Source organism: Leucoraja erinacea, chromosome 29 (genome assembly GCF_028641065.1).
Source record: "Leucoraja erinacea ecotype New England chromosome 29, Leri_hhj_1, whole genome shotgun sequence".
Lineage (NCBI taxonomy): Eukaryota > Metazoa > Chordata > Chondrichthyes > Rajiformes > Rajidae > Leucoraja > Leucoraja erinaceus.
The window spans coordinates 15261190-15288814 of record NC_073405.1 but is presented as its reverse complement, the minus strand read 5'-3'; the positions used below and the strand labels follow the sequence as shown (position 1 = coordinate 15288814).

General features: G+C 43.5%; 1 protein-coding gene across 2 annotated transcripts; it reads right to left on the bottom strand.

The window, feature by feature from the left end:
- Nucleotides 1–20: 20 nt before the first annotated feature.
- Nucleotides 21–26150, bottom strand: slc35e1 (solute carrier family 35 member E1). 2 transcript variants are annotated; one of them, XM_055658718.1, is made up of 6 exons: nucleotides 25523–26150; nucleotides 14894–14964; nucleotides 13772–13909; nucleotides 5201–5326; nucleotides 3037–3282; nucleotides 21–2505 (listed from the first exon to the last, which is right to left on the bottom strand). In XM_055658718.1, the coding sequence occupies exons 1-6, from the start codon at nucleotides 25851–25853 to the stop codon at nucleotides 2260–2262; spliced, it is 1158 nt and encodes a 385-aa protein (XP_055514693.1). In that variant the 5' UTR covers nucleotides 25854–26150; the 3' UTR covers nucleotides 21–2259. The 2 variants fall into 2 exon arrangements, with proteins under 2 accessions (XP_055514693.1, XP_055514695.1); XM_055658720.1 differs by having other exon boundaries at nucleotides 5204–5326.
- Nucleotides 26151–27625: the final 1475 nt, after the last annotated feature.

Genomic DNA, 27625 nt, shown 5'->3' with positions numbered 1-27625 from the left:
TAAGACGGACAGTAACAATCAGAGAGAAAATTTTAATGCAAAACACAAAATGCTGGAGGAACTCAGCAGGTCAGGCATCTGTGAAGGGAAATGGACAGACGGCATTTCAGGTTGGGACCCTTCTTCAGGAAAAATATAATTACTGACAGCGAAAGGTTGTAACAGTACGGAAGAAAAAGAATAACAAATAAATTGAATTGAATAATGACATAAAGCAAGGCAGAATGAAAAGAGAAGCCTCTCAAATATAAAGCACATACAAACTATAGAAGAAGAAACACGCACAAGAGGACTGTATGATGAGCACGTATAGAAAACACTTCCCTTTTATTTAGTAATAACACTGGTATGACCATTGATCACCTGTTAAAGCATTTATGTCTCTTTTTCGGTCACTAATGAGTGACAAGTCAACCCAAGGTCAACAACTTAGTCAGCTGAGACATATTTGTTATCAAAGGATTTGCAGCCAATTTCCTTTATGACTGCAGCTAAGCAATAATTCTGCTATACAAAAAAGCAAAACAGAATGAAAGAATATTTGGAATATGTGACTATCAATATTAGAATCGTTCCTTGGTTGCACATGTGTAAAATCTAGATTCTTGAGAGGATACGAATGGCACAGAACAGGCTTAAAACAAGGGACTGCTGGAAACACAGTGAGTAGGTCTGCATCTATAGATAAACAGCAGAATGTACACCATTCACAAGAAGATAGAAACTGAAAATAGTGCTCATCTTTCTTCTTCAAGTTGCTGTGTTTTCTAGTAACTTAAATTTCCCCTCAGTTTTCATCATTTTAAAGAAATTTGTTCCCATCCTGGAGCTTGCACACTTATCCTTTTATGGACACCTGCTTCCAGTTGCAATTGTAGACTGACATCTCACTATTTGACACGCACAAGTAAACACTTTCAACACTAGTCTAGTTTTAAATATTACAATATTCGGGACTGCCTGAATATAGAAAAGACCCACATTCATCCAGTGCCTTGTACCATTTCAAAACCCCCAAAAAACTTTTCACACAATCACTTATGAAACGTATTACTGTTAAAATGCATGAATCACAATAATCAACTTGCACAAAGGTCCCACAAACAACCTTCAGATAGTTGATACAAAAGTCTGTTTCAGGTAACTTTAGTTGACATAACGGACAACTCCCTTGGTCTCTTCACATTCAGCAATCAAAATTACAAGGTCTTGCAAAAAAAGGACTTCTATGTTCTTGAGCTCTGTATTGTAGCCAAATGCAGCTCAGATTCTCTTCTCAATTTTCTGGAGTAGGCTAGAGCCCATGATTTCCTGGATCTGAGGTTCGTTAACCTGTTGTGATTTGATTGTAGTAATATGGCTCAGTATGTGATCTGCAGTTTGATCACCATGTGTGTTTGTTTATTTAAGTTGCTAGCAGAAATTTGGGATGTGAAAGTGGATTATTAAGATCTAGTTCTGATACGATAAGGATCAAAATCATCCATACTGTAAGGACTATCAAATCAGATTACCAGGAAGTCTATAGTTAAAGACGACAGCCTGGATAATTAAGTGCCATGCAGGACAGAGGTAAACCTCAACATCAGGATGTCAAAACCTCGCTTCTGCCAACACGCACATATTTACATACAGCATGGCATTTACAGCAACCAATTGATCAATACTTTCCAATTCACCAATCACTGATAGTTAAATATATATATATCAACAGAATATTACCACCGATTTGTCAATCATACTCTCTTTATACCCATATAAAGAGAATATGATTGACAAATAAGTAGTCACCCCAAAAGTGAGAAACTGTATCATTGAATAAGATGCTACACTAATATTTGTGATGATTTGGTCAAGTGCATTGTAACTGAAACACAACTCAGAGACAACAAAGGGATGTATCGGGTTGGAAGAGCAGGATTATAAATCTTTCATGTACTCAATCAACCTCTAAGAAATGGGCGTTGTGGCGGGACTTGACCGAAGCAGAACCCTGCTCACTTTGAAGTAATCACTTGATATTTGTCTACCATCCCACACTCTATCACCACAAATGCTAAGCAGAGTGAATGCTAGATAAACAGTGACATAACACAGAATGTAAAACAGATCGTCATCCAGTCCAAATTACAGAGTTCCCTCCATTACCAGAAAATTAAAATGATAGTACCTCGGGTGAGGTCTCTTGATAAAATCTATCAGTTGACAGAGTTTCCGTTAGTGCACAGAATAAGTTAACGGATGTTTCTGTTCATAAGTCTAGACATCAAATCGATTGGACACAAAGGTGGTTCCAATGCTGGTCTGCCGATTGTACTGTGACTGTTCTGCCAGCAGGCCAGTCCGTCCGTACTGGTATTCAGTGTGCTGAGGATACAGTGCAGTCCCATTCAGCAGCACCTTCTGCTCAGCAGACAGTTCTTGATGTCGATTAAGGGAAACAAGATCCCCTGAAGATACTGGGAGCAACTTCCTCTTGGCCTCTTGATTGGCATCATATTTAGCCTGTTTGAAAAAGAGGAAACAAATGGATATTGTTTAAAGATTTAAAATGTTAAATAGTTGTGAGCAATTGAATTCTCAAGCTGAAGGATGGTATTACTTTTTCTTTATTAACGTTAGGTGACTTAAAGAATTAAAGCAGAAACTTCAACGTTGTAGCCTCAGATTTACAAAAAGATAGATCTCATCAATAAACTTGATTCACAAGAGAACTCTTTGCTCCTCGCCTGTGTCAATGCACATACTGTGAATCTCTAGGAGCAATGATCCACACACTGGGATTCCTTAATTAGATCTACTCATGTATTTATTGCTCCAAGTATATGTAAGACTGTTAAAGATAGGAACAGGCGTGATGTTGGCTTATCACCCTCTGTCCTCCAATAATTGAGTAGATGACAGTACTCAGCGTCGAGTCTTGCAGCTGAAGGATATACATGTACCAAAGTAGAAGAGGTCAGCTAATCCCTTGAAATTTCAACTTAGTGTCAATAAGCAGCTGTAGGTAAAAATATAATGAAGAGATAGACTGACCTTATTATAGGCAAACACTCCGACAATAGCAGTCATCATCCCCATAATGTTGGTACTCGTGACTGGGTTTTGCAGCATTAGGAGGGACACAGTGATCACCATGATCCTCTTGGTAGCATTGGCCACAGAGTAGCTCAGCGGGCTGATGAGGTTCAGGATACTGAAGGCAACCATGTTCTGAGCAAAGTTACAGAAACCACTGATGATCAGCAATATAAGGGTCCAGTGCCAGTGCGAGGTATCTGTCTGGAAGGGGAGAGCAGGAGCTTGGTTACAGGGTCAATTTCTGTGCATATAACAAGGTAAATTACACAACTAAAAAGAGTTTGCTCATTTCAAATGGCTTGTTCGCAGTCAATATTCAAGTTCCTTCACAGCTGAACTATCTTTACTAATCTTATAGTCTTATAAACTATAATCTTATAAACTATAGTCTTATGTCTTACATCCCACTCCTCCCCACTCAGCCTGCTTCAAAAATTGACATCCCTCCACTTTCACCCCAATTCAAAGGGAGGGTCCCTGGTCCAAAATGTTAACTGTTTTTTTCCTCCACAAATGTTGCATCCAGAATTTTAGTTTTGTTTCACTGGCCTAAATGGATGCATCAGGGATATTAAATGTTAGGAAGAACGAAACTGAAGCACATGATATATATAATATAATATATATAATATATAAATAATTGAAAAAGTGGATTATCACAGCAGATTGGTCAAGAGTTAAGGTGATTATTATATTTAAAAGGGACATACAGTGACCTCCATAATGTTTGGCACAAAGACCCATCATTTATTTATTTGCATCTGTACTCCACAATTTGAGATTTGTAATAGAAATAAATCACATTTAAAGAGGATAATTATTTTCAGTCTAATTGCCCAGTTAATCTTCATTCTACTGACTTCTTGGTGCCTTTATGTACTGCTAATATGTTTGCTGTAATAGGTCACACAGAAAGACACAAAATATTCCAGCCATTTCCTAACCATTGAACAAATTCATTGCAATTTTCTTGCTTTTAACCATGTAATTCTGTACAAAATCCTACGACCTTCTTTTTGTAATAGGGTATTCTACCTGCACTCCATCTATTAAACAATTTACATCCATTGCTCTATTTAGATGAGATTTAAACTGTAGGATGTGTTTACCAATTAACAAGAGCTCATGTCCAGTAATGTATAAAGCCAAATATGTTACAACATTACAGCTTGATGCCGACATTGCAGTAGTTCAGAACTCTATTCTTACCCAAAGGATTGAAATGTATTCCAATGGGAGATCTGGCTTGTACCAATGGCTGGTATCCACAAGCCAGTGGCCAGGCTGCTGTCTAACACTCGGGTTCAGTTCAGTTCAGTTTAGTTTATTGTCACGTGTACCAAGGTACAGTGAAAAGCTTTTGTTGTGTGCTAACCAGTCAGCAGACAGACAATGCATGATTACAATCGATCCATTTACAGTGTATAGATACTTGATAAGGAAATAACATTTATGAGGCAGGGAAAATATTCTGTGGATGACCTTCCACAGATGCACATCTATCACTGGTAAAAATGGATAATGAGGATCCCCAGTCAGTTCTGTCATGTTGATACGCTCTGCAGCTTTAGTACTGAAATAGGTGTATCAGTTCTTAAGACAGCCGAGTGTTAATACGAACAAATTTGCTCAAATAACATAAATGTCTTACTTTTTTTCATCTGTACAATGATAGAAAAAATGGAAAAGATACAAAGAGATCTCATGCTTCAATCAGTGATGTATTCACCTGCACACAATCTGATTGTGTTTCTCAGTCATGTCTCAGTCTTCCTTTAACTTATTTTCAATCCCCCATGTAAGAAAAAAACATATCTTGAGGCCAGCCCTAAACTCGTTCTCTTATTTCTGGGGTAAGTAATGTAATAGATTTAATTTTGTCATCTTGTTATGTATTGCATGTGTTTCTTCAGTCAGAACTAGCTGAGGAGCCCAGGTTTATATAATTGTCTCTCATGGACCTTGATATATTGAAACATTACAGGAAAAAGACTGCAACAAAGACAAAGACTTTGCAGTTGCTCGGCCAATGTTGAATTTTTAAATGACCTGGGGAAAAAAAGGGGCAAAATGCACAGAAACTTAGCAATAATTAGTTTTCAATAAAGATACCACTCACTACCGAGCTGTTAATAAAAAATGAAGAGAGATCAACAAGGATCCAAGTTGGAACCATAAAGATGACAGCATAACATCCAAGGATATAGAGTAGTCGGAGGTGATGCATCCTTGTATCCCTCAGCACCTGTAGGTGAAGCAAAGGTCAAAGACATAAGTAACACCTTCAAATGCACATATTTATTAGGATAAAGGTTGTTTGCAAAACAGAATTAACCATAATATCAAAGCATACACAAGTAGTTTCTCCATCAGTTTATTTTGTACTGACTCAATTGTCCTTTATTGATTTCTACACCTTTATTGCCTCTAAACTTGACTATTCAGTTTTCTTCCAGGCAATTTTCTTCCTTCCATTCTTCATCAACATGGTAATTGAAAGCTCTGCTTAACCCTGTACCACCCGATGCCTGCCAACTGATATGCGCTCCCATTTAAACATAGCATCAACATGAAAATTCTCACCTTTGCTTCCAAGTTCTCCAGAAACCTCACTGTACTCTAGATCTTTAACATAAACTTGCCCATCAAACTAATTAAATATGTTTTTTTTCATTATTTGCCCAAGTGTCTTCATTTGTAGGAAAATGGCAATTTTGTTAATAATGCACATGCAAAATATCCTGGGCCAACTTTCTACCTTAAATAGATTATGTCATATACAGTGCCCTCCATAATGTTCCATCATTTATTTATTTGCCTCTGTACTCCACAATTTGAGATTTATAATAGAAAAATCACATGTGGTTAAAGTGCACATTGTCATATTTTAATAAAGGCCATTTTTATACATTTTGGTTTTATCATGTAGAAAATACATGGTCTCCCCCCATTTCAGGGCACCGTAATGTTTGGGACACATGACTTCACAGGTGTTTGTAATCGCTCGGGTGTGTTTAATTGCTTCCTTAATGCAGGTAAAAGAGAGCTCTCAGCACCTTAGGCTGACCTAAATCAACTGTTTGGAACATCATTAAGAAGAAATAGAGCACTGGTGAGCTTACTAATCGCAAAGGGACTTGCAGGCAAAGGAAGTCCCTCAGCTGATGACAGAGGAATTCTCTCTATAATAAAGAAAAATCCCCAAACACCTGAACGACAGATCTTCCAAATTTCCACAGCAATAAATATGAAATCACTTCATAAAACCATAAATTTGAACATCCAACTCTCTATGCATATATTACTTTCAGTTCAGGCTTGCGTTTTTATTGTATTCGTCCTCATCTTTGTTTTTAATCCCCCTCATCAGGTAACTCCTTTTCATCTCTGTAAACTTTGTCCATGTAATCTCATTGACTAATTTCATGTGATACAGCTTCAAATTTTCTTTGATGACCTTTAAGTGTAGAGCTTTGGGACATTTTAATTAAATAACACTCGCCATAACAATGCTCACAAATTGTCAGTAAAGGGAACTTGCCTGGTTTTATCATTTTCTCAATGTGGAAAAAACCTATACAGAGTGGGGGGGGGGGGGGAAATGAACAGGCAGAAGATATAACCTTGCAAAGGATTACAGCTTTTATGAAGTACTCAGCTGCTCAATCTCAAGAGTAAAATGCACCTTGCAAAATTAAACTTTAGCAGAGGTATAAAGCTTTGCTGCTGAGTTGTTATAATGCTTACATCTACCAAATAGTACTTTTCAGACATCTCTCGCACTCGCATCTGCTATATAGTCCTCTCTCCAGTAAATCTTTCTCGTCTACAATCCTGGTGAATCTTTTTTGCACCCTAACTTAATGACATCTATCTATATAACTAAGTCTCATCTTGACCATTGAGCACTGTATATTGATTTTAGAAAAACGCTACCCTATATCGCTATGATTTTTGGCCATCTTAGTCACAGTCCTCCTCCGCTGTCAGCCCCGAGAATTTTTCCGATCGATGAAAAATAAACAAGTTATGAGTGTTTAAAAAATCTTGAGATCAGCTGATTGGTCCTCTTGCCTGCCAATCACCGTGACAAAGGTAACGCCCCTTCCAGGGACAGGACTATAAAACTCTGGATGCCTGGACGCGAGTCAGTCACTCTGGAAGATCGCGAGGGAGAGATCACGACTGTGATTCTAAGCTGTAAATCAACTGAACTGTGAGTCTGCAATGTACTTGCAATAAATGATTTGTTAACCCTTAATGACAATTAGGCTGTGGGCCGAGCATCAAAAATGTGTCTAGAAATAGGATTTCGTGACCCAAGTCACCAAACTACATGAAATGTTCACATATTGTGTAAAAATATTTATATAAATCACCCCTGAAACTCGATATGAAGAAGACTTGCACATTTTTATTAAATTAGAGAAAAAGGGGAAAAATGTGGGGAATGTTTGAGTCCAATCAAAGCAGATTTAACATTGAGTTGTCTGCCAGTTGGCCAATCACACGCTTTGTTTCAGGCTAGCACACAACATGGCTGAGGGGGCTTCACAGATGCCTGTTTTACTGGAGATTCCGATGTGTTGTTCTGTGGAATAAATGTGGTGGAAACTTGCAGCAGGTTCATTGTATTTAGTGGGAAAAGCATTAAAAAGGCTGAAGAAAGTGCTGCGAAGTGGATTAAAGTGCAAGAAAGCCTTCAAAGTCCCTGCTGATGTGCTGGAACACAAAGAAGGCCCCCATGAATCAACTCTAACTGAAAGGTACAAAGTCTGAATTTATGAAAATCTATCTGTATGGACTTTAATTAATTTAATATAGTGTGAATAAATTCATTCATTCATTCATTCCTTATTTATTCAAATCATTCATTCATTCACTCACTCACTCATTCATTCATGAAATTGAGGGCCTAAACTATAACACAGTCAATTAAACATTGTCACTAACGCCAGCGTGTTGTAGAGTAATAAGTCTTTAACAGCTAATCTTGGAGCTGCCTGCGAAAACTTACCGGGAAAAAGAGCTCCGTTCGCGGTAAAGTGAAGCCGCAGTCTCAATTAATAAGCGGCTGATTCGTGATCGCGGAGCCGCGGATCATCTCGCGGGCAGGGGGGGGGGGGGGGGGGAGGAGGCTGTACATAGTGCCATCTGTAGCGGTCGTTTTCAGACCCCGATAACGGGAGAAAAACGGAGGGATATCGATCGCTATCTACGGCGAGTACCTAGGTCCCGCGATCGGAGCACTTTTTCCCAGTAAGTTTTCGGAGGCAGCTCCGAGATTAGCTGTTAAATACTTATTACACTACAACAGGCTGGCATTAGTGACAATGTTTAATTGACTGTTATAGTTTAGGCCCTCAATTTCATGAATGAATGAATGAGTGAGTGAATAAGGAATGAATGAATGAATGAATTTATTCACACTATAAAATTGTATTAAATTAATTAAAGTCCATACAGATAGATTTTCATAAATTCAGACTTTAGAAACGTTTCTGTGTATCGCGTTTGAATTGTAGTTGTTTCTGGACCGCAGGCGGAGAACGAACTTGTGGCTGCAAAAGCTGCTGGGACAGGCAGGGGAGCACGGGTTTGGCGAGACATCAGTCGCTGGGCTGGGGAACCCAGTATGGGATCCCTTGCAATGTTCCTTAAGTTGAGCAGGTCTAGGTAAACGTCCGATTTTGCAAGGTATGAACGTTCCATTAGTTGTTTTGTGCTTCGGACGGCTCGTTCGGCGAGTCCGTTGGATTGCGGGGACTCAGGGCTATTGGTAATAGGTCGGAAGTCGCATAATTTTGCAACTTTTTTGAAAGACTGACTGGTGAACTGTCTGCCGTTGTCAGACAGAAGACGTGCAGGGGGGCCGTGCACAGAGAAGTGGTGCTGCAACTTCTTGATAACCGCTTCAGATGGAATGGTTTGGAGTAGATCGATGTCGAACCAGCCTTAATAAGAATCAACAAGAACCAGATAGTGTTTCCCATGCTATTCGAATATATTGGTGGCTAACGTGGACCATGGGAGAGGAGGAACCGGGTGCGGTAGTAAGGGCTGCTTCTGCTGATGTGGCATCAGGCTTTTGCAGACGGCACAGACTTCAGGTTTGTCACGTATGTACTTGGCCATACCAGGCCAGTAAAACATGCTTTTATGATCGTTGTAGGGTTGCCTCCATGCCGGGGTGGCCCTTGTGGGCGGCGTCGAAGTATTCGTTCCGGAGGACAGCCGGGACAACTACCTTGTGGCCCTTAACTATAATCCCGTCCTGTAACACCAGTTCGTCACGAACCAAGACGTATGGGCGGATTGCGAGCGGGATATTGTGTTGATTATCCGGCCAGCCACGGCGGATGACTGCGGCCAGCAATTGTAAAGTCACGTCAGCAGCCGTGTGTTCTGCCAGACTGCTCAAGCAATCAGTAGGAACATACGATACCTTCATTACTGAGAACTGATCCTGTTCAGAGAGTTGTTGTTCATTGGTTTTGTGTGGGGCTCTAGATAGCGTGTCAGCTATGTGCATGTCCTTGCCTTTCTTATAGACAATGTTGAAATCAAACTGCTGCAGCTGCATCATCATCCGTTGTAGGCAGGCTGGGGCAGCGTGAATGGGTTTATTCAAAATAGTGACCAGCGGCTGGTGGTCAGTCTCGATAGTCACAGACTTCCAAAAAATAAAGTCTTTGAATGTTGTGCGGGCGAAAACCACTGCGAGCAATTCTTTTTCGATCTGGGCGTCAGTGTCAGTTAGTGTGCGAGAGGCGTAAGAAACAGGCTTGCAGTCGCCATCGGTAGTGGTTTGCAGGCAAACAGCGCGTCCATTCTGGGATGCATTGCAGGTGAGCATCACTGGTATCTCCAAAGCAAAGTAGGCGAGAGTAGGTGCGTTAGCCAGCTGCAATTTGAGAGTGTTGAAAGCTCTTTGGTGCTACGGATACCAGGACCATGCAGCATCTTTGTGTATCAGTTCCCGCAGAGGGGCAGATATGTCGCTGAGGTTGGGAATAAATTTCCCCAGGTAGTTGACCATTCCAGGGAACCTTTGTAGACTGACAACGTCAGTCGGAACCGGCATCTCATTGATAGCTGCAGTTTTTGATGGGTCTGGTCTGAGACCATCACTTGTGAAAACATGTCCGACGTAGGTAACTTCCGGAACTCGGAACTTGCACTTCAGGGGATTGAGTTTGAGCTGAATATCTTTGGCACGGTCTAGTACTTTCTTCAGATTAGCATCATGTTCAGCCAGTTCGCATCCATAGACGAGAATGTCATCAACAATGATTGCGCATGGATACTCAGCAAACAATTGTTCCATCGTGCGCTGGAAAACTTCGCTGACGGAGTTGATGCCAAAGGGCATTCTCAGGAATTTGAGCGGCCGAAGGGGGTGCCGAACATAGTAATTGGATCCAGTGGAATCTGCCAAAACGAGCTTTTGGCATCCAGAACGGAGAACAATGATGTGTTGCCTATTTGAGCAGCAACTTCCTCTATTGTTCGCATAAGGTAGTGCGGGCGTTTGATAGCAGTGTTGAGATCTCTGGGGTTTATGCAGATATGGATCTCCTCCTTGTTTTTTTTTGTTGCAACCACCATGGTGGAAACCCAGTTGGTAACTTCAGCAATAACACCCATTGAGACCATCCGCTTGAGTTCATTGTGTCTCTGTCCTGCATGGCATGCAGAACACTATGTGGTGCTCGGAACACAGGAGTGACGTTGGGATCAACGACAATGTGGTATTTGAGGGGAAAATTGCCAAGCTCGTTGTTAAACAGTTCTTTGTATTGAGAGAGTACTTGCTGAGTTGGTCCCACAGCGAGAAAGAGTTGATGGACAGTGCGGCCAAAGTATACCAGCCCTAGATCGTGGCATGCATTGATACCGAGCAAGGTCTCTGAATCCCCCTTGACGATATAAAACTTTAGGGTATGGGGCTGCGTGTCTATGGTGCATTTTAAATTAGTCTGTCCACGTGGGTGTAAAACAACTCCCCCGTAGGCCCGAAGTGTGGCCGAGGCCTTTTCAATACGTTCAGCATTACAAATTTTTTTAAACTCTGATAACGAGATGACGTTGCATTTCGCGCCCGTATCAACCTTGGCGATCACAGGTCTGTTATTCACCAACATGGTTACCTCGGGGTCAAGTTGCTCGTTAGATGAAGGGAGGAGAGAGTGGATGGCTGAACTGTTATCTGTACTTTCAGAGAGCTGAGCGGGGGATGGCAAGTCAGGCTCTTGGTATTCGTTATCAGCAAGCTTATGTTGTAATAGGTGCAGGCTTGTCCTTGGGGCGGACTGAGTCGCACGGGAACGGAAACATCTTGCAAAGTGGTTTAATTTCTTGCAGAAATTACAGGTTTTACCATAAGCAATATAGAACTGACAACCCATAGCATGAAGATAGTCACAATAGGACATCGAGCAGCAGACGATCTCTGCTGCTAGGCCGGGGAGGGCTGGGAACGGCTGTTACGAGAGGAGGTGTCTATAAGATTGACACTATACTGCAAACAGACTTAGTGTGAGAAGATGTTATCTCAGCAATCCGACAGGCGGCTCGGCTTGATTAAGGGTCAGGTCAGTGTTACGGAGCAGCTCATCCCTTAACTTGCTATCAAGCATACTTCCAACAATTATTTCACGGAAGAGTTCATCGCACAGATCACGAAACAGGCAGCGTGCAGCCATGTGTTTTAAGACGCTGATAAAACATTCAATCGGTTCATCAATCTGTTGCATACGAGCATAAAACTTGGTACGTCCAATAATGTAGTTCGAGGACAGGTCACACAACTGTCTGAACTTTGCAAGTACGACAGCAGGGTCATCAATCGTCTCTGCAGGCAGTAGGACCTGTCCATTTGCATCTAAAACAGCAGGCACAAATGTGAAATTGTCGGCACGATTCATTGCCTCTGGGCCAGCTAAGTTGAGTAATACAGAAGCACGCACATCAGGAGGGTCATTGTGATGAACGATGCAAATATAGTGAGTGTAGTCATGCTCTAAAAGACGCCAACGTTCAGCAATGTCAGAGTCTCAGATATACAAGGATTCATTTAAGATCTTGCCCATCCCCCACGGTTCTACACTCTCCTGAGTTACTGTTTTGCTCTTAATATACTTGTACAATCCTTTAGGATTCTCCTTTACCTATCCTCTGAACTACTTCCAGGACTTTAACCTCCTTCCTTAAATAAGGTTTATTTTTATTATTGTCACTTACACCAAAAGCTTTGTTTTGCATAATTTTCCAATGGGATCAGAAACTACAATCAAGTGAAACTCAAGTACAATAGGTAGAGCAAAGGGGAAAGCTACAGAGTGCAGAATATAGCTCACAGTATTGTAGCGCACCAGTTCCTCAGACAAAGTCGAATGTCCACAATGGGGTACAGTGCCACAGCAGTGGAGTTGCTGCCTTCTAGCACCAGAGACCTGGGTTCAACCCTGACTATGGGTATTGTCTGGATGGAGTTTGTACGTTCTCCCTGTGACTGCGTGGGTTTTCTCCGGGAGCTCCGGTTTCCTCCCACATTCCAAAGGACCTGCAGGTTTGTAGACTAGTTCCCCAAGTTGTCCCTAGTGTGTAGGATAGAACTACAGTAGGGTAATCGTTATCGGCGCACTCAGTGGCCCAAAGGACGTGTTTCATGGCATTTCTCTAAACTAAAGATGAATCAGACTGCATCCTAGTTTACGGTAAGACCATTCAGAAGCCCGACACCAGAGGGGAAGAAGATGCTCCTGGTTCTGGTGGTGTATGCTTTCAAGTTTCTGCATCTTCTGCCAGACGGGAGATGGGAGAAGGAGGAATGACTGGGGTGAGACAAGTCTTTGATTATGTTGGCTGCTTTTCCAAGGCATCATGAAGTGTAGATGCATTCAATGGTGGGGAGGCTGGTCTGTTTGATGAACTGGTCTACATCTACAACAATTTGCAATTTCTTGCGGTCGTGGGCAGAGCTGTTTCCAAACCAAGTTGTGATGCATCTTGCTTTGGAAAGTTTGTAAGAGCCGTGCCAAATTTTCTCTGTCACTTAAGGAAGTAGAGGCATTAGTGTCTCTTGGCTGTTGCGACAATGTGGTTACCCTCACGATAGATTGTTGGTAATATTAACACCAAGGAACTTGAAGCTCTCAACCATAATACCCCACTTATGTTCTTTATAGATGAAACATAATCTTCCTACTGTTGTATTCGGTTTCCCTGACAGTAAATAATAAAATTATGTTTGCTTTCCAAATTATTTGCTGCACCACCATGTAAGCCTTTTACAAACCATGCACAATGACAACATTCCTTCGCTCCATAGATGCTGCCTCACCCACTGGGTTTCTCCAGCATTTTTGTCTATAGTCAGTAGGATGCTGTCACTTTCATCTGCACTTTATTAATCTCAACGCTACTGTAATGGGAATGATAAGTGAAACAAGAGCAGACATTTCCTGTCAAAAAATATAATTGTATTCAGCAAGGTTTAACATCTATTTCCCCACAGAGATAATGTCTGTGTGTAGCTCAATCCCTTAACGCGTGGTCATAGATCATAAAAGGGAGAATGTGTAAATGTAAAAAGCAGGAAACCAGCCCCAAAAATAATTTGGGCCATCGTACCTTCACCTTATCTGGACAGATGTAAAATCTCAAAAATTACAGACCATTTCTTTACCTTCTTGGAGAAGATGTTCTGAAGAGAGAAGCAGAGGGTGGCAGCAAGTGCACTAATTAGTCCCCAAATGTCAAAGGAGAGTTCAGTCACTGTTGCCAAGAAAACTCCCGATATGATAGGGACCAGTGACATGTAGACCTGCCAGAAATGGAAATTACAGTTAGCACAACACATAACACCTGAATTGTATAGATGGGGGAAACCTCGTTGACCTAAGAAATAGTCTCCTTTAAGATATGCATTAGCTTTTCTTCATTTAATGCACTGCAACTGTATGAAGGATACATGGCGTCTAATCAACATTAATTCAGTTTTCTTCTTAAAACTCAGTCATTTATCAAATTGCTTTTTATGTGCGTAAACTGCCTGTCATGCTTCCTTCATCATAACAATGATTGCACTTAAACTGTACATTATCGAAGTTCTTAAGTGTATTTGACTAGAATGAGTTCATTAAAGACCATATCATGGTACATAATCAAATAATTTATATTGGTCTCATCTTTAAAGTCTTAAACCAATGAAGAATGGATGCATTATGTAGAACTGATGCCACTTCGTGGGTGACGTTGTGTTTTTTTTGTGAAACTGATCGTCTATCTCAAGAGATGCACATGGCATACCAACTAAACTGATCTTTTGGAAACTAAATATATTTTGCTTCCAAGCTGAAGGCATCTCCACATCTTTGGGAAAGGATAGGTTGCCGTCACTGAGATGGACTTGGATACCAAAGGAAATTCTGGCACAGGGCTCCTCTCTTTCTTTAATAATGATGTCTGCCTGAATCAGTCATACCTTAGGAATTGCCTGAAATGGCGAGCTCTTCTCAGTAACAGAAGCGCAGATTTGGAAAGTGTAGAAAAGGCCAAGCTTGTGGGCAAAGGATTATCTCTAGAAATACCACATACTTCTTTGTTAAGTAAAGAAACATCATGACAACCTCACATGAATTTGGATTATTTTATACAGAATCTGTCTCACGATTTGAACCACAACATCCAACATTTTGTCCCAGTTTTTAGTTGTTCATTATCCCCAAATGATATGTAAACTATATGGAAGCTAATATAATAAACTTCTGTGTGTTTTTTTTTTACAAAACACATGAAGGTCACATACCTTCATAGTTTGCTTCTCCTTCATGATGATACGAGACAGTAACACCACCCAAATAGGCATGGTGGCCTTAACTAAGAAAAGAAACAAAGGAAGCAGTTAGAAACAATTCAGTGCTATCCAACATTTCAATTTATTCATAAGCATGGAGATCAGATGTCACTTGTGATTGGAACAAAGAATCAGTAGTAACTGAGCTACCAACAAATGCATCTTAACTTATGTATATTAAATAGCTTTGCCAATCTATCTATACATAACTAAAGCTCTGATCTTGTGTTCTTCTGGTTTGCGTGGTTTTTCTATTTGGGCAAAAACGGTACGCAATAGCGCTACTATTTTTCGCCAGCTCACTCACCGTTCTCCTGTGTTGTGAGTGCATAAAGTTTCGTTCCGATCGGTGGTATATTGTAAAAGTTAGTGAGGTTTAAAAATCGTAAAAACCGCTCGTGTGCAGATCGATCTCCGCTCCTGCCAGTAAGCGCTGCGCGGATTGATCTCTTCTCCCGTCGCTCCCCGGGACGGCCCGCCCCTTCCTGCGCCATCGCACCTTTACTGGAGCTGAGGATGGCCGGTGGAGGTCTCCAACCGGACACAATTTTCGGATGGACAGGAAGCGATGAGGCGATGTCGCCAAACGGAAAGCGGTGAATCTGATCCCGGCAGTGGAGAGCATCCTGTGCCCGCTGTGTCCCAAACTCACCGCCATCATAACGCCCCGCAGCTCCAGCCACTTCCTCTCTGGTCCCCCTTGCTGGCTCCTGCCCCCTCCCCGTGATACCCCCATGATACCCCCGTCTTTTCTCCGAGCTCTATCCCCCCCACCCCCCACCCGCCCACATGCCGGCGCAGCCGTATCTGCTGGTGCTTTCGGGCCGATCTGAGGGTGCCGACGGCTGATGCTCCTCCGGGGAACGCAAGAAGGGAGAGGAGCAGCAACCCCGAGATCCTGGGGAGGGAGGGTGGGGAAGGAAAGGGGATAGAGGGAGAGGAGGGGAGTAGGAAGGGGAGAGGAGTTATAGAGGGAGGCAGTGAGTGACTGAGGGTAGGGGAAAGGAGAGGTGAGGGAGGGATTGGGGGGGGGTAGGAGGAGGAGAGGAAAAAGAAGAGGGAGGAGGGAGAGGGGGAGAGTGTGGGAGGAGGGGGAATAGAGGGGAGGAGGGGGGGGGGGAGAGTAGAGGAGATGGGGGATAGAGGAATATGAGGTGGGTATGGAGGGGTTAGGGAGGGAGGGAGGGTAAGGGAAAGGAGAGGGAGACAGAGGTGAGGGGAGGATTTGGGGAGGGGAGGAGGAGTGGGGAAAGAAGGGGGAGGATGAAGAGGAGAGGGAGAGAGTGCTAGGGGTGAGGGGAAATGAGCTGTGCCTGTGCAGTTGGGGGCTATGGGTGAGTGGTGGAATATTGCGTTGGGGGACCAAGCCTCTGTGTGCCACTTAGTCTAGTAGAGATAAAAAGTTCATGGCAAATAGCCATGAATCAGTAGTTGTACTCACACTTCTGAGAGTTGAATCCAAGAGGCTTGAACACAAAATCCAAGTACCTTTTGAATGTTAGGATAAACTGAAGATGTCTTCTCTCTCTCAGGTAAGTTCAAAAGAAATTCAAAGAAGAATTCTCAGTGCCATGGCCAACATTTATCCCTCAGCCAGCACCTAAAACAGGTCACTTACATAATTCTTATACTGTTTGCAAAACAGGAGGCCTCCATTTGGTCTATGATGCCCATGCTGGTTCCCAGGGGAGTAATCCCATTTGTCCCATTCCCCCTTTTTCATTTCTACATACTCCAGCTACTTATTCTCTCTCATACATGCCCATCAACCCCCTTTGAGTCTTGTTTGTGGGATCTCGCTATATACAAATTAACTGCATTTCCTACAATGCAGCAGTAAAAAATAATTCAAATGTAAACTAATAATATTAGATATGTGCAGGTTACTTCTAACGATATCCAGACAGCAACACAATACTTACTGAATTTAGCTTGGGTTGCTTTATGAAATGCAAAATAGAAGATGCTGTTTTGGTTTGTGCTTTGGAGCCTTGTGCTGTTATAGTGCTTTCACCCTCTCAACTGGGCGTGGTTTACCAGTCTGCTACACACACTTGGTGGAACAGCCGATCAGACACCTTTCTGATTCCATTCCTTCCTCAAACACACCATGCTGAGCTTACTCTCAGTTGCAGAACTTGATACAAGTACCCAAATTCTCTAAAAGAAAGCCACATACTCCTTGTTCATTCATCCTCAGTTCAGGGATGTCCATATACTACGTGAAGGGTTTAATCCAGGTACATCACTGAGGGTCAAAAATGATATCTTCATTGTTCCTCGTTATTGAGTGAGGTGTATTGTTGGACATTTCCTCTACCATGGTGGCAATGAACTTGTATATTTCTCTCCTGCTTCTCCCCCCCAAAATTCATCTTCATATCAAGACCCACTTCCTGCTCCATCAATCTGCTGACCACCCAACCTCTCTTTCTGAATGTTCATAAGAATCAACCAATATCATCAAACATACCAACAACAACGTTGCCAGTGTGGTCAGGTAAACTTTACTGCACAGATGCCAAATACCAGATCTCACACACTTCCTTATAACCCCATCTGGACCATGACCCCACCATCAAATATCAGGCCACTGTCGCCCTCATTTCCTTGGGACCTCTTCTCTCCACAGATTCCAGCCTTCCAGTAATCACTTGCACATCTTCCAATCTGGTGTACTGTAATGAGTGTTCACGTGCTTTCCTCTACTTTGGAAGAACCAAGTGCCGATTGGTTAAATGTCTTGAGGAAGCTCCTGTAATCAATCTTCACGCCAACTTATAACTCCCTCCTCTCTGCCGTTTTAATTATCCATGCCACAGAATCTGTTGGCATTATTATAAGGTTGAGGAATAAAACTTAATCTTTCATCTGAATCTGCTACAGCTTTCTGGACCCATTATCGAATTTGACCACTTCAAATCATTTACTCTCTCTGAATTAATCAGATCTGAAGAGCAGGTAGAATTAAATATATAAGGAGACCTAAGTTTGTCCAGTAGGCAGTATATGCGTGATAAGAAACAATAGGGATGCAAGGCTGTATCATATTCTAATTTTAATGTAAAGAATTTGACCAATACGGAACATGAACTGCATATTGATTAGTTTATGGGAATATGATAATATTGCTATCAGTTGGTTGAGAAACAGAAAAGGACTGGCAACGACATTCTAGAATATATTTTCAAGTGTGATATCGGAGGTGTGGGCAGGGAGGGATGTTACAATAGAGGAAGTGGCATTGCAACTTAATTAAGGAGTCCATTGCTGCAATATCCAAGATGACTCTTCAAATGAAACCACATGTGGAGCTTAGAAATAAAAAGGAGCGATCATATTGCTGGAGGTATACTATAGGTATACTATTGGTCTAATAATCAGCAGCAGAAGGGCAGATATGGAGACGTTTAAAAGCAACGAGGGATCTCAAATTCCCCAGTATTAACTGGGATTGTCATGAGTGTGAAAGATTAGAGAGGGAGAGAGTGCTGCCAGGAGAGCTTCTGCTGGAGAAGGAACCTAAGCTTCAGTAATGTATGTGGGCAAGTGGTTGGAGTGTCGGCAGGTGAGTACTTTGGTGATAGTAACACATCTCTGTGGGTTTTGAGGTAGCTGTGGAAAAGGATAAGGATGAACCGGAAATTAAGTTTGATGATGAGCAAATAGATATCTAGTACAGGTGCATAGTTCCCTCAAAATGGCGAGTCAGGTGGACAAGGTGGTAAATATGGTGTTTGTAATGCTTCCCTTCTTTGGGAAGTATTGAGTGCAAAAGATGGGATATCCTGATAAACCTAAATATGTCACTGGGTAGGAAGGAACTGCAGATGCTGGTTTAAACCGAATATAGACACAAAATGCTGGAGTAACTCAGCGCAATAGGCAGCATATCTGAAGAGAAGGAATGGGTGACGCTTCGGTTCAAGACCCTTCTTCAGAGGGTCTGAATATGTTACTGAGAGACCACATTTGGAGTACTCTGTGACAGCCATTTATACATCCAAGTCATATATATACTTCCACCTCTGTCATTAATGAGCAAGCCAGTTCTGAAACCAAATGGCCAAGTCACTGTGGATCCCATACATCATACATGTGGATCAGCCTACCAAGAGAGACTATATCAAATGCTTTTCCAAAAATGCATGTGGACAACATCCACTGCCCTATCCTCATTGATCACCTTCATCATCTGCTCAAAAATCTCAAACAATTGCATGACATGACCTGCCATGGATAAAGCCACACTGACTGTCCCTGATTAGCACATTCCAATCCTAATGAGAGTAAATCCTATCCCGAAGAATCCTCTCCAATAGCTTCCCAATAATTGTCAAGGTTTACAGGACTATAATTTCTGGGATCATCTCCACTTCTTTTCTTAAACAAAGAAACGAATTTGGCTATTCACCAGTCCTCCCGTTCCTTGCCTGTGGCTAGGAAAAGTATGAAGATCTTCATCAAGACTCTTAGATTATAACCGCAGGAAATGCAACACCTGTCCCTATACCTTCCCCCTCGAGTCTGTCCAAGGACCCCAACAGTCTTTTCAGGTAAGGCAGAGGTTCACTTGCACCTCCTCCAACCTCATCTACTGTATCCGCTGTTTCAGGTGTGGACTCCTATATATCGGCGAGAACAAGCACAGACTCGGCGATCGTTTCGCTGAACACCTCCATTCAGTCTGCCTAAAACTACCTGATCTCCTGGTTTCTCAACACTTTAACTCTCCCTCCTATTCCCACACTGACCTTTCTGGACTGGCCCTCCTCCATTGTCAGAGTGAGGCCCAGCACAAATTGGAGGAACAGCACCTCATATTTCGCTTGGCTTACACCCCAGCGGTATGAACATTGACTTCTCTAACTTCAAGTAGCCTTTGCTTTCCCTCTCTCTCCATACCCTCCTCCTTCCCAGTTCTCCCAACAGTCTTACTGTCTCTGACTACATTTTATCTCTGTACTGCCCACTCCCCACATCAGTCTGAAGAAGGGTCTCAACCCGAAAAGTCACCCATTCCTTCTCTCCAGAGATGCTGCCTGTCCTGTTGAGTTACTACAGCATTTTGTGTCTATCTTAGATTATTGTGTTAAATGTTGGGTCACCCTGCTATAGGAAAGATGCCATTATACTGCATCAAATACAGATTGGCTTGAAGCTTGGTAGAGGGGCAAGAGGTTGTAAGGCCCTGCAATTGCAACATTCCACTCTAATCTTTTTCGTCCGTCCGTCTGTGAGGGGGCTGTGAGCGCGACAGGCGCTGGGGACGGGAGCAGCTGAGTGAGTCCGGAGCCGGGTCCTGGGAACCGGTGAGCCCACACACCCTCCCTTACACCCCCTCCCCCACAGCCCCCTCCCCCACACATCACGCATTGGGGAATGGGTTGCATTGGGGGACCAGGCCTCCTATGTGACTGGGACCCAATGGGTCCTACTTAGTCTGGTACATAACTAAAACTGATCTTGTTATCTGCCGATTTGTACGTTTTTCACCTCTATTGTGCGTCCCCATCGTGTCTTGGAGCCTGGGTACCGTTCTACGCGCACACACTTTTGGGTGGAGGGTCCGGTGCAAGCGGCCCAGCACCAGAGCCCTGCCCCCGCCGCTACCAGACCACCCCAGCGCTACGGGAAGATCCTCACCACTCACCGGTCTCCTGTGCTGACCAGGACTCCCAAGTTGTCGTTCTGATCTTGTTATCGGTGCGCAAAAACGGTACCCGATAGCGCTACGATTTTTCACCAGCTCACTCACCGTTCTCCTGTGCTCCAAGTTTCGTTCCGATCGGTGGCATTGTAAAAGTTAGCGAGGTTTAAAAATCTTAAAAACCGCGTGTGCGCAGATCGATCTCTTCTCCTGCCAGTCAGCGCCGCGTGGATTAGTGTCTTCTCCTGTCACTCCACGGGACGGTCCGCCCCTTCCTGCACCATCGTGTCTTTACTGGAGCTGAGGATGGCTGGCGGTGTTCTCCAACCGCACACAATTTTTGGAGGGTCCGGAAGCGGCCCAGCACAGCCCGGTCGGAAATATCGCCAAATGGAAAGCGGAGACTCTGATCCTGGCGGAGAACGAACAGCACCCAGCGCCTGCTGTGAGTCTCCATCGCACTGCCAGCTCCAGACCCTTCCCCTCTGGTCCCTCTCGCTGGCTCCTGCCCCCCTCCCCCATGATATCCTTCTCTCCCCGATGGCTCTTCCCCTGTCTTTTCTCCGAGCTCTCTCCCTACCTCCCCCCACAAGCTCCCTCTCTCACACCCCCTATGCCTACCCTCCCCCGCCCACACACCCCTCCCCTGCCCACACACCCATCTCCCCCACACCCCCCTCCCCCATACACAGCTTCCCTCCCACACCACACAACCCCCTTCCCCACCCAACCTTCCCCCCACACCACTCTCTCCCCCCTTCCTACACTTCCCCACCCACACACACACCCCCCCCCCCCCCTCCCCTCCCACCCCACTTCCCTCCCCCCCTCACACACATGACGAGGACGGGGAGTGCTGGGGGATATGGGGAAATGAGCGACGCCTGCGCAGTTGGGGGCTATGGGGTGAGTGGTGAAATATTGTGTTGGGGGAACGGGTGAGGGATAGAATATCGCATTGTGGAATGAGTTGCGTTGGCGGATCAGGCCTCCCATGTGACTGGGACCCAACGGGTCCCACTTAGTTTAGCTGCTTGTTAGAAATGAGCAAAAGAGTTTCAGATGATCTTAAGTTTACAAAGGAGTGATGAAGGAGGATGTTCAAGAGTGCAGCGGTATAATTGCATCTCAAGGTTCCAAAACATTCATGAGAGTTTATCTCACTTTCAGAAGTGGAGTTTTTAACGTGTTTGAGCTAGCATGGCTTTGTTAACTATGAATTGCACTGGAGTGTCATACGAGCATGAAATACACTGCACAGAGTTCAATCTTTCCTACTGAACACAAGGCTTCACATTTTTAATTTTTTATGTTTTATTTTAAACAATGGATGAAATTAGAAATACTAATTTTGTCAAGTTACTTTTAGACACTTACTGAAGGAAACCTGCACTGCTCAGTCTTAAATCACCTAGGACTCATGTTACAAACCACATTGATCAAAACAGGGTCAACATGTTTATTTGTTTGACGCAGATCTTCCTTAATTTTTTATAAAATTCTGCTTCATGACCCAGCACATACTTAGGCACTCATGATACTGGGAAAGAAGCCCATGGCACACCACCAATGCATTCACTTTTAAAGGGTTAGTGAAAAGATACAAGATCTAGACAGATAGACTGCATGGGAAAATGTGAGGAGTTACCTGGTGTTACAGGTCAGGTATTTATATACTTAGAAAATGAATTATCATATTAAAAAAAGTTACATTTATATAGAACTGATCAAACGGCATTTCCTAGGTAGACACAAATGCTGGAGAAACTCACTGGTTGAGGCAGTATCGATGGAGCGAAGGAAATAGGCGGCGTTTTGGGTCGAGACCCTTCTTCAGACTGATGTGGGGGTGGGGGCGCGGTAAGAAGAAAGGAAGAGGCGGAGACAGTGGGCTCTGGGAGAGCTGGGAAGGGGAGGGGAAAGTAGGAGAAAGCAGGGACTACCTAAAATTGGAGAAGTCAATGTTCATACTGCTGGGGTGTAAACTACCCAAGCAAAATACGAGGTGCTGCTCCTCCAATTTTCAGTGGGCCTCACTCTGGCCATGGAGGAGGCCCAGGACAGAAAGGTTGGATTCGGAATGGGAGGGGGAGTTGTAGTGCTGAGCCACCGGGAGATCAGGTTGGTTATTGCGAACCGAGCTTGGTCTCACCAATGTAGAGCAGCTGACAGGCATTTCCTGATGCATTTCAGAGCCAAATAAATACCTTTGGATTACAGTCATGATCATTTTGCAAGCAAACACAGCAGCCAAATTACACATAAGAAGGACTTGCAAACAGCAATGATAAAATACAATTTTTGTGACTGTGGCCGGGGTTGTACTGGCTCTTTTATACAGTTGTCAAAGAAATCCCCATCCAGTGTTCTTTCTGCTCCAGGCCAAGAAACTCGGTAATTCTTACTTTTGGATAGTTTAAATGTACCTGAGCAAGAAGATGCAATTTCTTTAAAAGTAAACAATGTTACAGAAAGGAATCTCTCTCTACGATTTATTTAACAGAAACAATGCAAGAATAGTGCTTCACCAGAGGCCAGAAGGGCCTGGCACTTGCTGGTGTTTTTTGGGCCAGTAACTGGATGGTACAACTAGACATGAAAAACACCTCTCTTGACACTTGTCCAGATGATCATGGCTGCATTACCCGCAGATTTAACTGGACTTGTCCCACCTTAGGCTCATAAAAATATCGTAACAGCAACTTGTCCTAGCAAGAGTCATCACTCAGAGAAGGAAAGTGAAATAAAACAGCAAGAAGTTCAAATAAGATGGGGTAATCACAAAAGTTGTGAAGCAGAGTGAAAGCAGTCCCATTTGGTTCAACGATTCTTTGATCACCATAACTAGACAAAATCAAGGCCCTGCAATGAGCTCGAGATGGGTGGGAGAGAGAATTGAAGACTCTGAATCACATTCCCTTTGGGTAACCTCCAGCCTGACCTCAGATAGCTGAAGCAAGCAGCTCACTTTCACTCTCAAACAGCTTGCCAGGTCTTAGGACAGCAAAGATAAACAAATGGCACAACAGTGCTTTTCACTGTCACAGCATCACTGCTTCCAATACACTACACAGTTACAAATACAAGGCACATTATGCATGAAGAAAGGAGACAGAAGTCACCTGGACCACTGCAGGAACATAATAATATACATAATATACAGGACCAGAAATTAATGACATACCACGAGACTGATTCTGAAAAATATCATATAATAATACTTGCTGACATTGGCAGGCAATATAGACGAGCATGAACAGACAAGTGACACAGAATCATACATACACATACTTTGACTAATGTGACTGCAGAGTTCATAATGTCATATGATAGGAGTAGAATTAGGCCATTTGGCCCATCTTCTACTCCGCTATTCAATCATGGCTGATCTATCTCTCCCTCCTAACACCATTCTACTGCATTCTCCCCATAACTTCTGACACCTGTACTGATCAAGAATCTCTTCATCTCTGCCTTAAAAATATCCACTGGTGGACTCTGCAGCCTTCTGTGGCAAAGAATTCCATAGATTCACCACACTCTGACTAAAGAATTTCTCCTCATCTCCTTCCTAAAAGAACGTCCTTTAATTCTGAGGCTATGACCTCTAGTCCTAGACTCCCCCACTAGCGGAAACATCCTCTCCACATCCACACTATCCTAGCCTTTCACTATTCTGTATGTTTTAATGAGGTCCCCCCTCATTCTTCTAAATTCCAGCGAGCACAGGTCCAGTGCCGACAAACGCTCATCATAGTCATTTTGCTGGGATCATTCTTGTAAACCTCCTCTGTACCCTCTCCAGAGCCAGCACATCCTTCCTCAGATATGGTGCCCAAAATTGCTCACAATATTTCAAATGCGGCCTTACCAGCGCCTTACAGAGGCACAGCATTACTTCCCTGTTTTTGTATACAAGCCCACTCGAAATAAATGCTAGCATTGCCTTTGGTTTCTTTACTACCGATTCGACTTACAGATTAACTTTTCAGGAATCCTGCACCAGCACTCCCCTTTGCACCTCCGATTTCTGGATTCTCTCCCCATTTAGAAAATAGTCTACACCTTTATTCCTATTACCAAAATGCATGATTCCACACTTTGCTACACTATATTCCTTCTGCCACTTCTCTGCCCACTTTCCCAGCCTTCAATCCCCTCATCCAAATCAGTAATAATCGACGTGAAGAGTGGGAACCGCAGCACCGACCCCTGTGGAACTCCACTTGTCACTGGCAGCCAACCAAAAATATTTCCTTTATTGCCACTCTTTGTTTTCTGCCATCCAGCCAACTTGTTATCCCTGCTGGTATCTTCACTTTGATACCGGGGGCTCTCATCTTCCTTAGCAGCCTTGCGTGTGGCACCCTATCAAAGGCTAAGAAAGAGTTTCGGATGTGAACTCACAAGAGCATTCACCACGAACATGCACACAAATTATGTCAGGTTTGTGTATGCGTATGCACACATGCACGCACTCTGTTTCACTGTTCTTGTGGACACATGCACACCACACCAATATGGGCACTTGCACACACATGGACTCCAATGTGTGTGTTCAAAAACACTATACTGGCATACATGAGCACAGACTCCATCACACAGTCTAACACGAATGGGCACAGTCTGAACATTGGCAGCCTGAACACCGGCAGTGTAAACCTGAACCTGACAGTTTGAACACTGGCTGAACATGGAGAGTCTGAACCTGAGCACTGAAAGGCAGACAGAACACCATCTGTATATCGACAAGCAGTCTGAACATTATCAGACTGAATACCAACAGGCGCAGTCTGAACCCTGATGGTCACAGTCTGAAAACTGACAGTCTGAACACCGACAGGGCGAACACTGCAGTTGCAGTCTGAACACAGGCGGACCGTCTCAGACACACCCACCGATGCTGACACGCAGGCACAATCGCTCCATACCTGTGTGCGCGTACGACACGGGTACTTTCCAGATGCTGATGTGGGCCGTCACCGAGGCGAAGTATTTGCCGAAGGCGAGCGGCAGCACCAGGCGGAGGAAGTAGCGCGGCGGCAGCTCGGCCGCCGGCGGGATGTTCCAGGCGCGGATCAGCGGCGGCATGAAGGCGCAGATTGAGAGGATGTGGAACAGAGACACGGTGACCGGATACGGAAAACTGTTCAGGATCATCTTGTTGATGACATTCCCGCCGGAGCTGACCGTGTACCAGCACAGGCAGAGGGTGAATATCCGCACCCCGTCCCGCAGCATCACCCGCTGCCGCTCCGCCATGTTGCCCCGCGCCGCCACCGCCGCCGCGTCAGCACGTCAGCGCCACCAAAGATTATAGAGCGCCACCGCGGGGCGTGGAGGAGGCGGGGATGCCTGGGAATCACTATCCCCACCCCCCGCCTTCCTGGAAACCTCTGGTCTCTGACCAGTGAAGCAAAGATATTAGAGCAATATGATCTTTGCTGAGAAGTGGAAACTTGTAGAAGGCTAGATGGCGTCTGCCTATTTCCTTCGCTCCATAGATGCTGTTGCACCCGCTGAGTTTCTCCAGCTTTTTTGTGTAACCTTCGATTCTCCAGCATCTGCAGTTCCCTCTTAAACATTTAAAAAACCCCGTAGTATTTCAAAAGTAATTTTAAACGTATTTTTTTAAATAGGGTAAAAACATTTTAGTTTTTATCCCAAAGATCTTTTGTACATAATCGTGCATTTTAATTCCTGCTTTACCGGCTACGAGAAGTGATTTTTATTTTAAAGGTCGCTCAACCAACCTGATGTTATTACATTTATTGGGACTCCAGTCAGAGATCACCTTGAAAGCGCAGATGGCAGAAACAGATTAAAGAGGAAGGCCCTTTAAAAAAAAAATGAAATAAAAACCCCTCAACAAAAAACAGTAGTAAATTTCTTGCTTTTGGGTCCGCAGTGACCAAGGAATGGCCAGTGGAACATGTTATGTAAAGATTAATTATGCTACCTTTTATAAAATTCAAAATAATTATTTATTACCTTCCCTCACATGCTGACTTCATTAAATATTCTCTCATCTCTTTGTACTAATGTTTTAGCCTCCTTCGTGACTTCAACTTTGTTTCCTTTATGAACACTTCAATTTCATACTCCACGTCTTCCTGAAGTTAGCGATTTTGATGCATCAGGCCCCTAAATCTCATCTACTGACATGTCAGGTAACGAGTTGTCAGATAGATTATCCGTACGCGCGCGCATCCCACCTCTCAAATTTGCAAGCATTAACTTCAGCACTCAACGTGCTTAATCATTCTAGGAAATATCTTTATTCTGAGGAAACCAATCTAGTTAGACACAAAATGCTGGAGGAACTCAGCGAGACGGGCAGCATCTCTGGAGAGAATGAATGGATGAGGTTTAGGGTCGAGAACCTTGGAATGGTCTCCAGAGATGCTGCCTGTCCCGCTGAGTTCCTCCAGCATTTTGTCTATCTTCGGGTTAAACCAGCATCTGCAGTTCTTTCCTACACAAACCAATCTAGTTCCCACTCATTCTCTCTGATAAAATTCTCACCCTCATTATTTATTTCGCATGTTTAGTCCAAATTTGCCCTGCTTCGGAATGATTATTGAGAGCAAAAACTCTCTCCCCTCCCTCCCCCTTTCCCCTCCAATGATCAAGCATTCTCATAAAATCCTCTTCCATTCATTTTGCCTTCATTTCCTAAAACACAAAAGGGGTAGGAATAGGCCACACATCAAACCGACTCTGCTGTTCAATATGATTATCAATGCTGATCTATGCTGGCCTCAACAACCAGTAACTTATGGTCCTCAATTTCATGATCTATCAAAAAAAAACACACACCACCTTCTAATGGCCTGGTCCCCATACGTTTTTCGGCAAGAGAATTACAACCTTCTAAGAAAACAAACATCTACCGCACCTCTATTTTAAATGCCTTTCCCCTTTTGTTTTAACCACGTCCCCTTGATCAGGATGCTCCAGCTTGTGAAAACATCACAACTACGCAGTCAATTCTTATGATTGTATATCCAAATACAGCCGCACCCTCTCCTAAA

Excerpts from the sequence above, each read along its gene's own strand:
- slc35e1 (XM_055658718.1), bottom strand. The coding sequence starts at position 25,853 with ATGGCGGAGCGGCAGCGGGTGATGCTGCGGGACGGGGTGCGGATATTC. Across the intron at positions 14,965-25,522 it reads CGTGTCGTACGCGCACACAG|TTAAGGCCACCATGCCTATT; the intron begins GTATGGAGCGAT and ends TTCTTTTCTTAG. Across the intron at positions 3,283-5,200 it reads TTTTTATTAACAGCTCGGTA|ACAGATACCTCGCACTGGCA; the intron begins GTGAGTGGTATC and ends CTCCCCTTCCAG.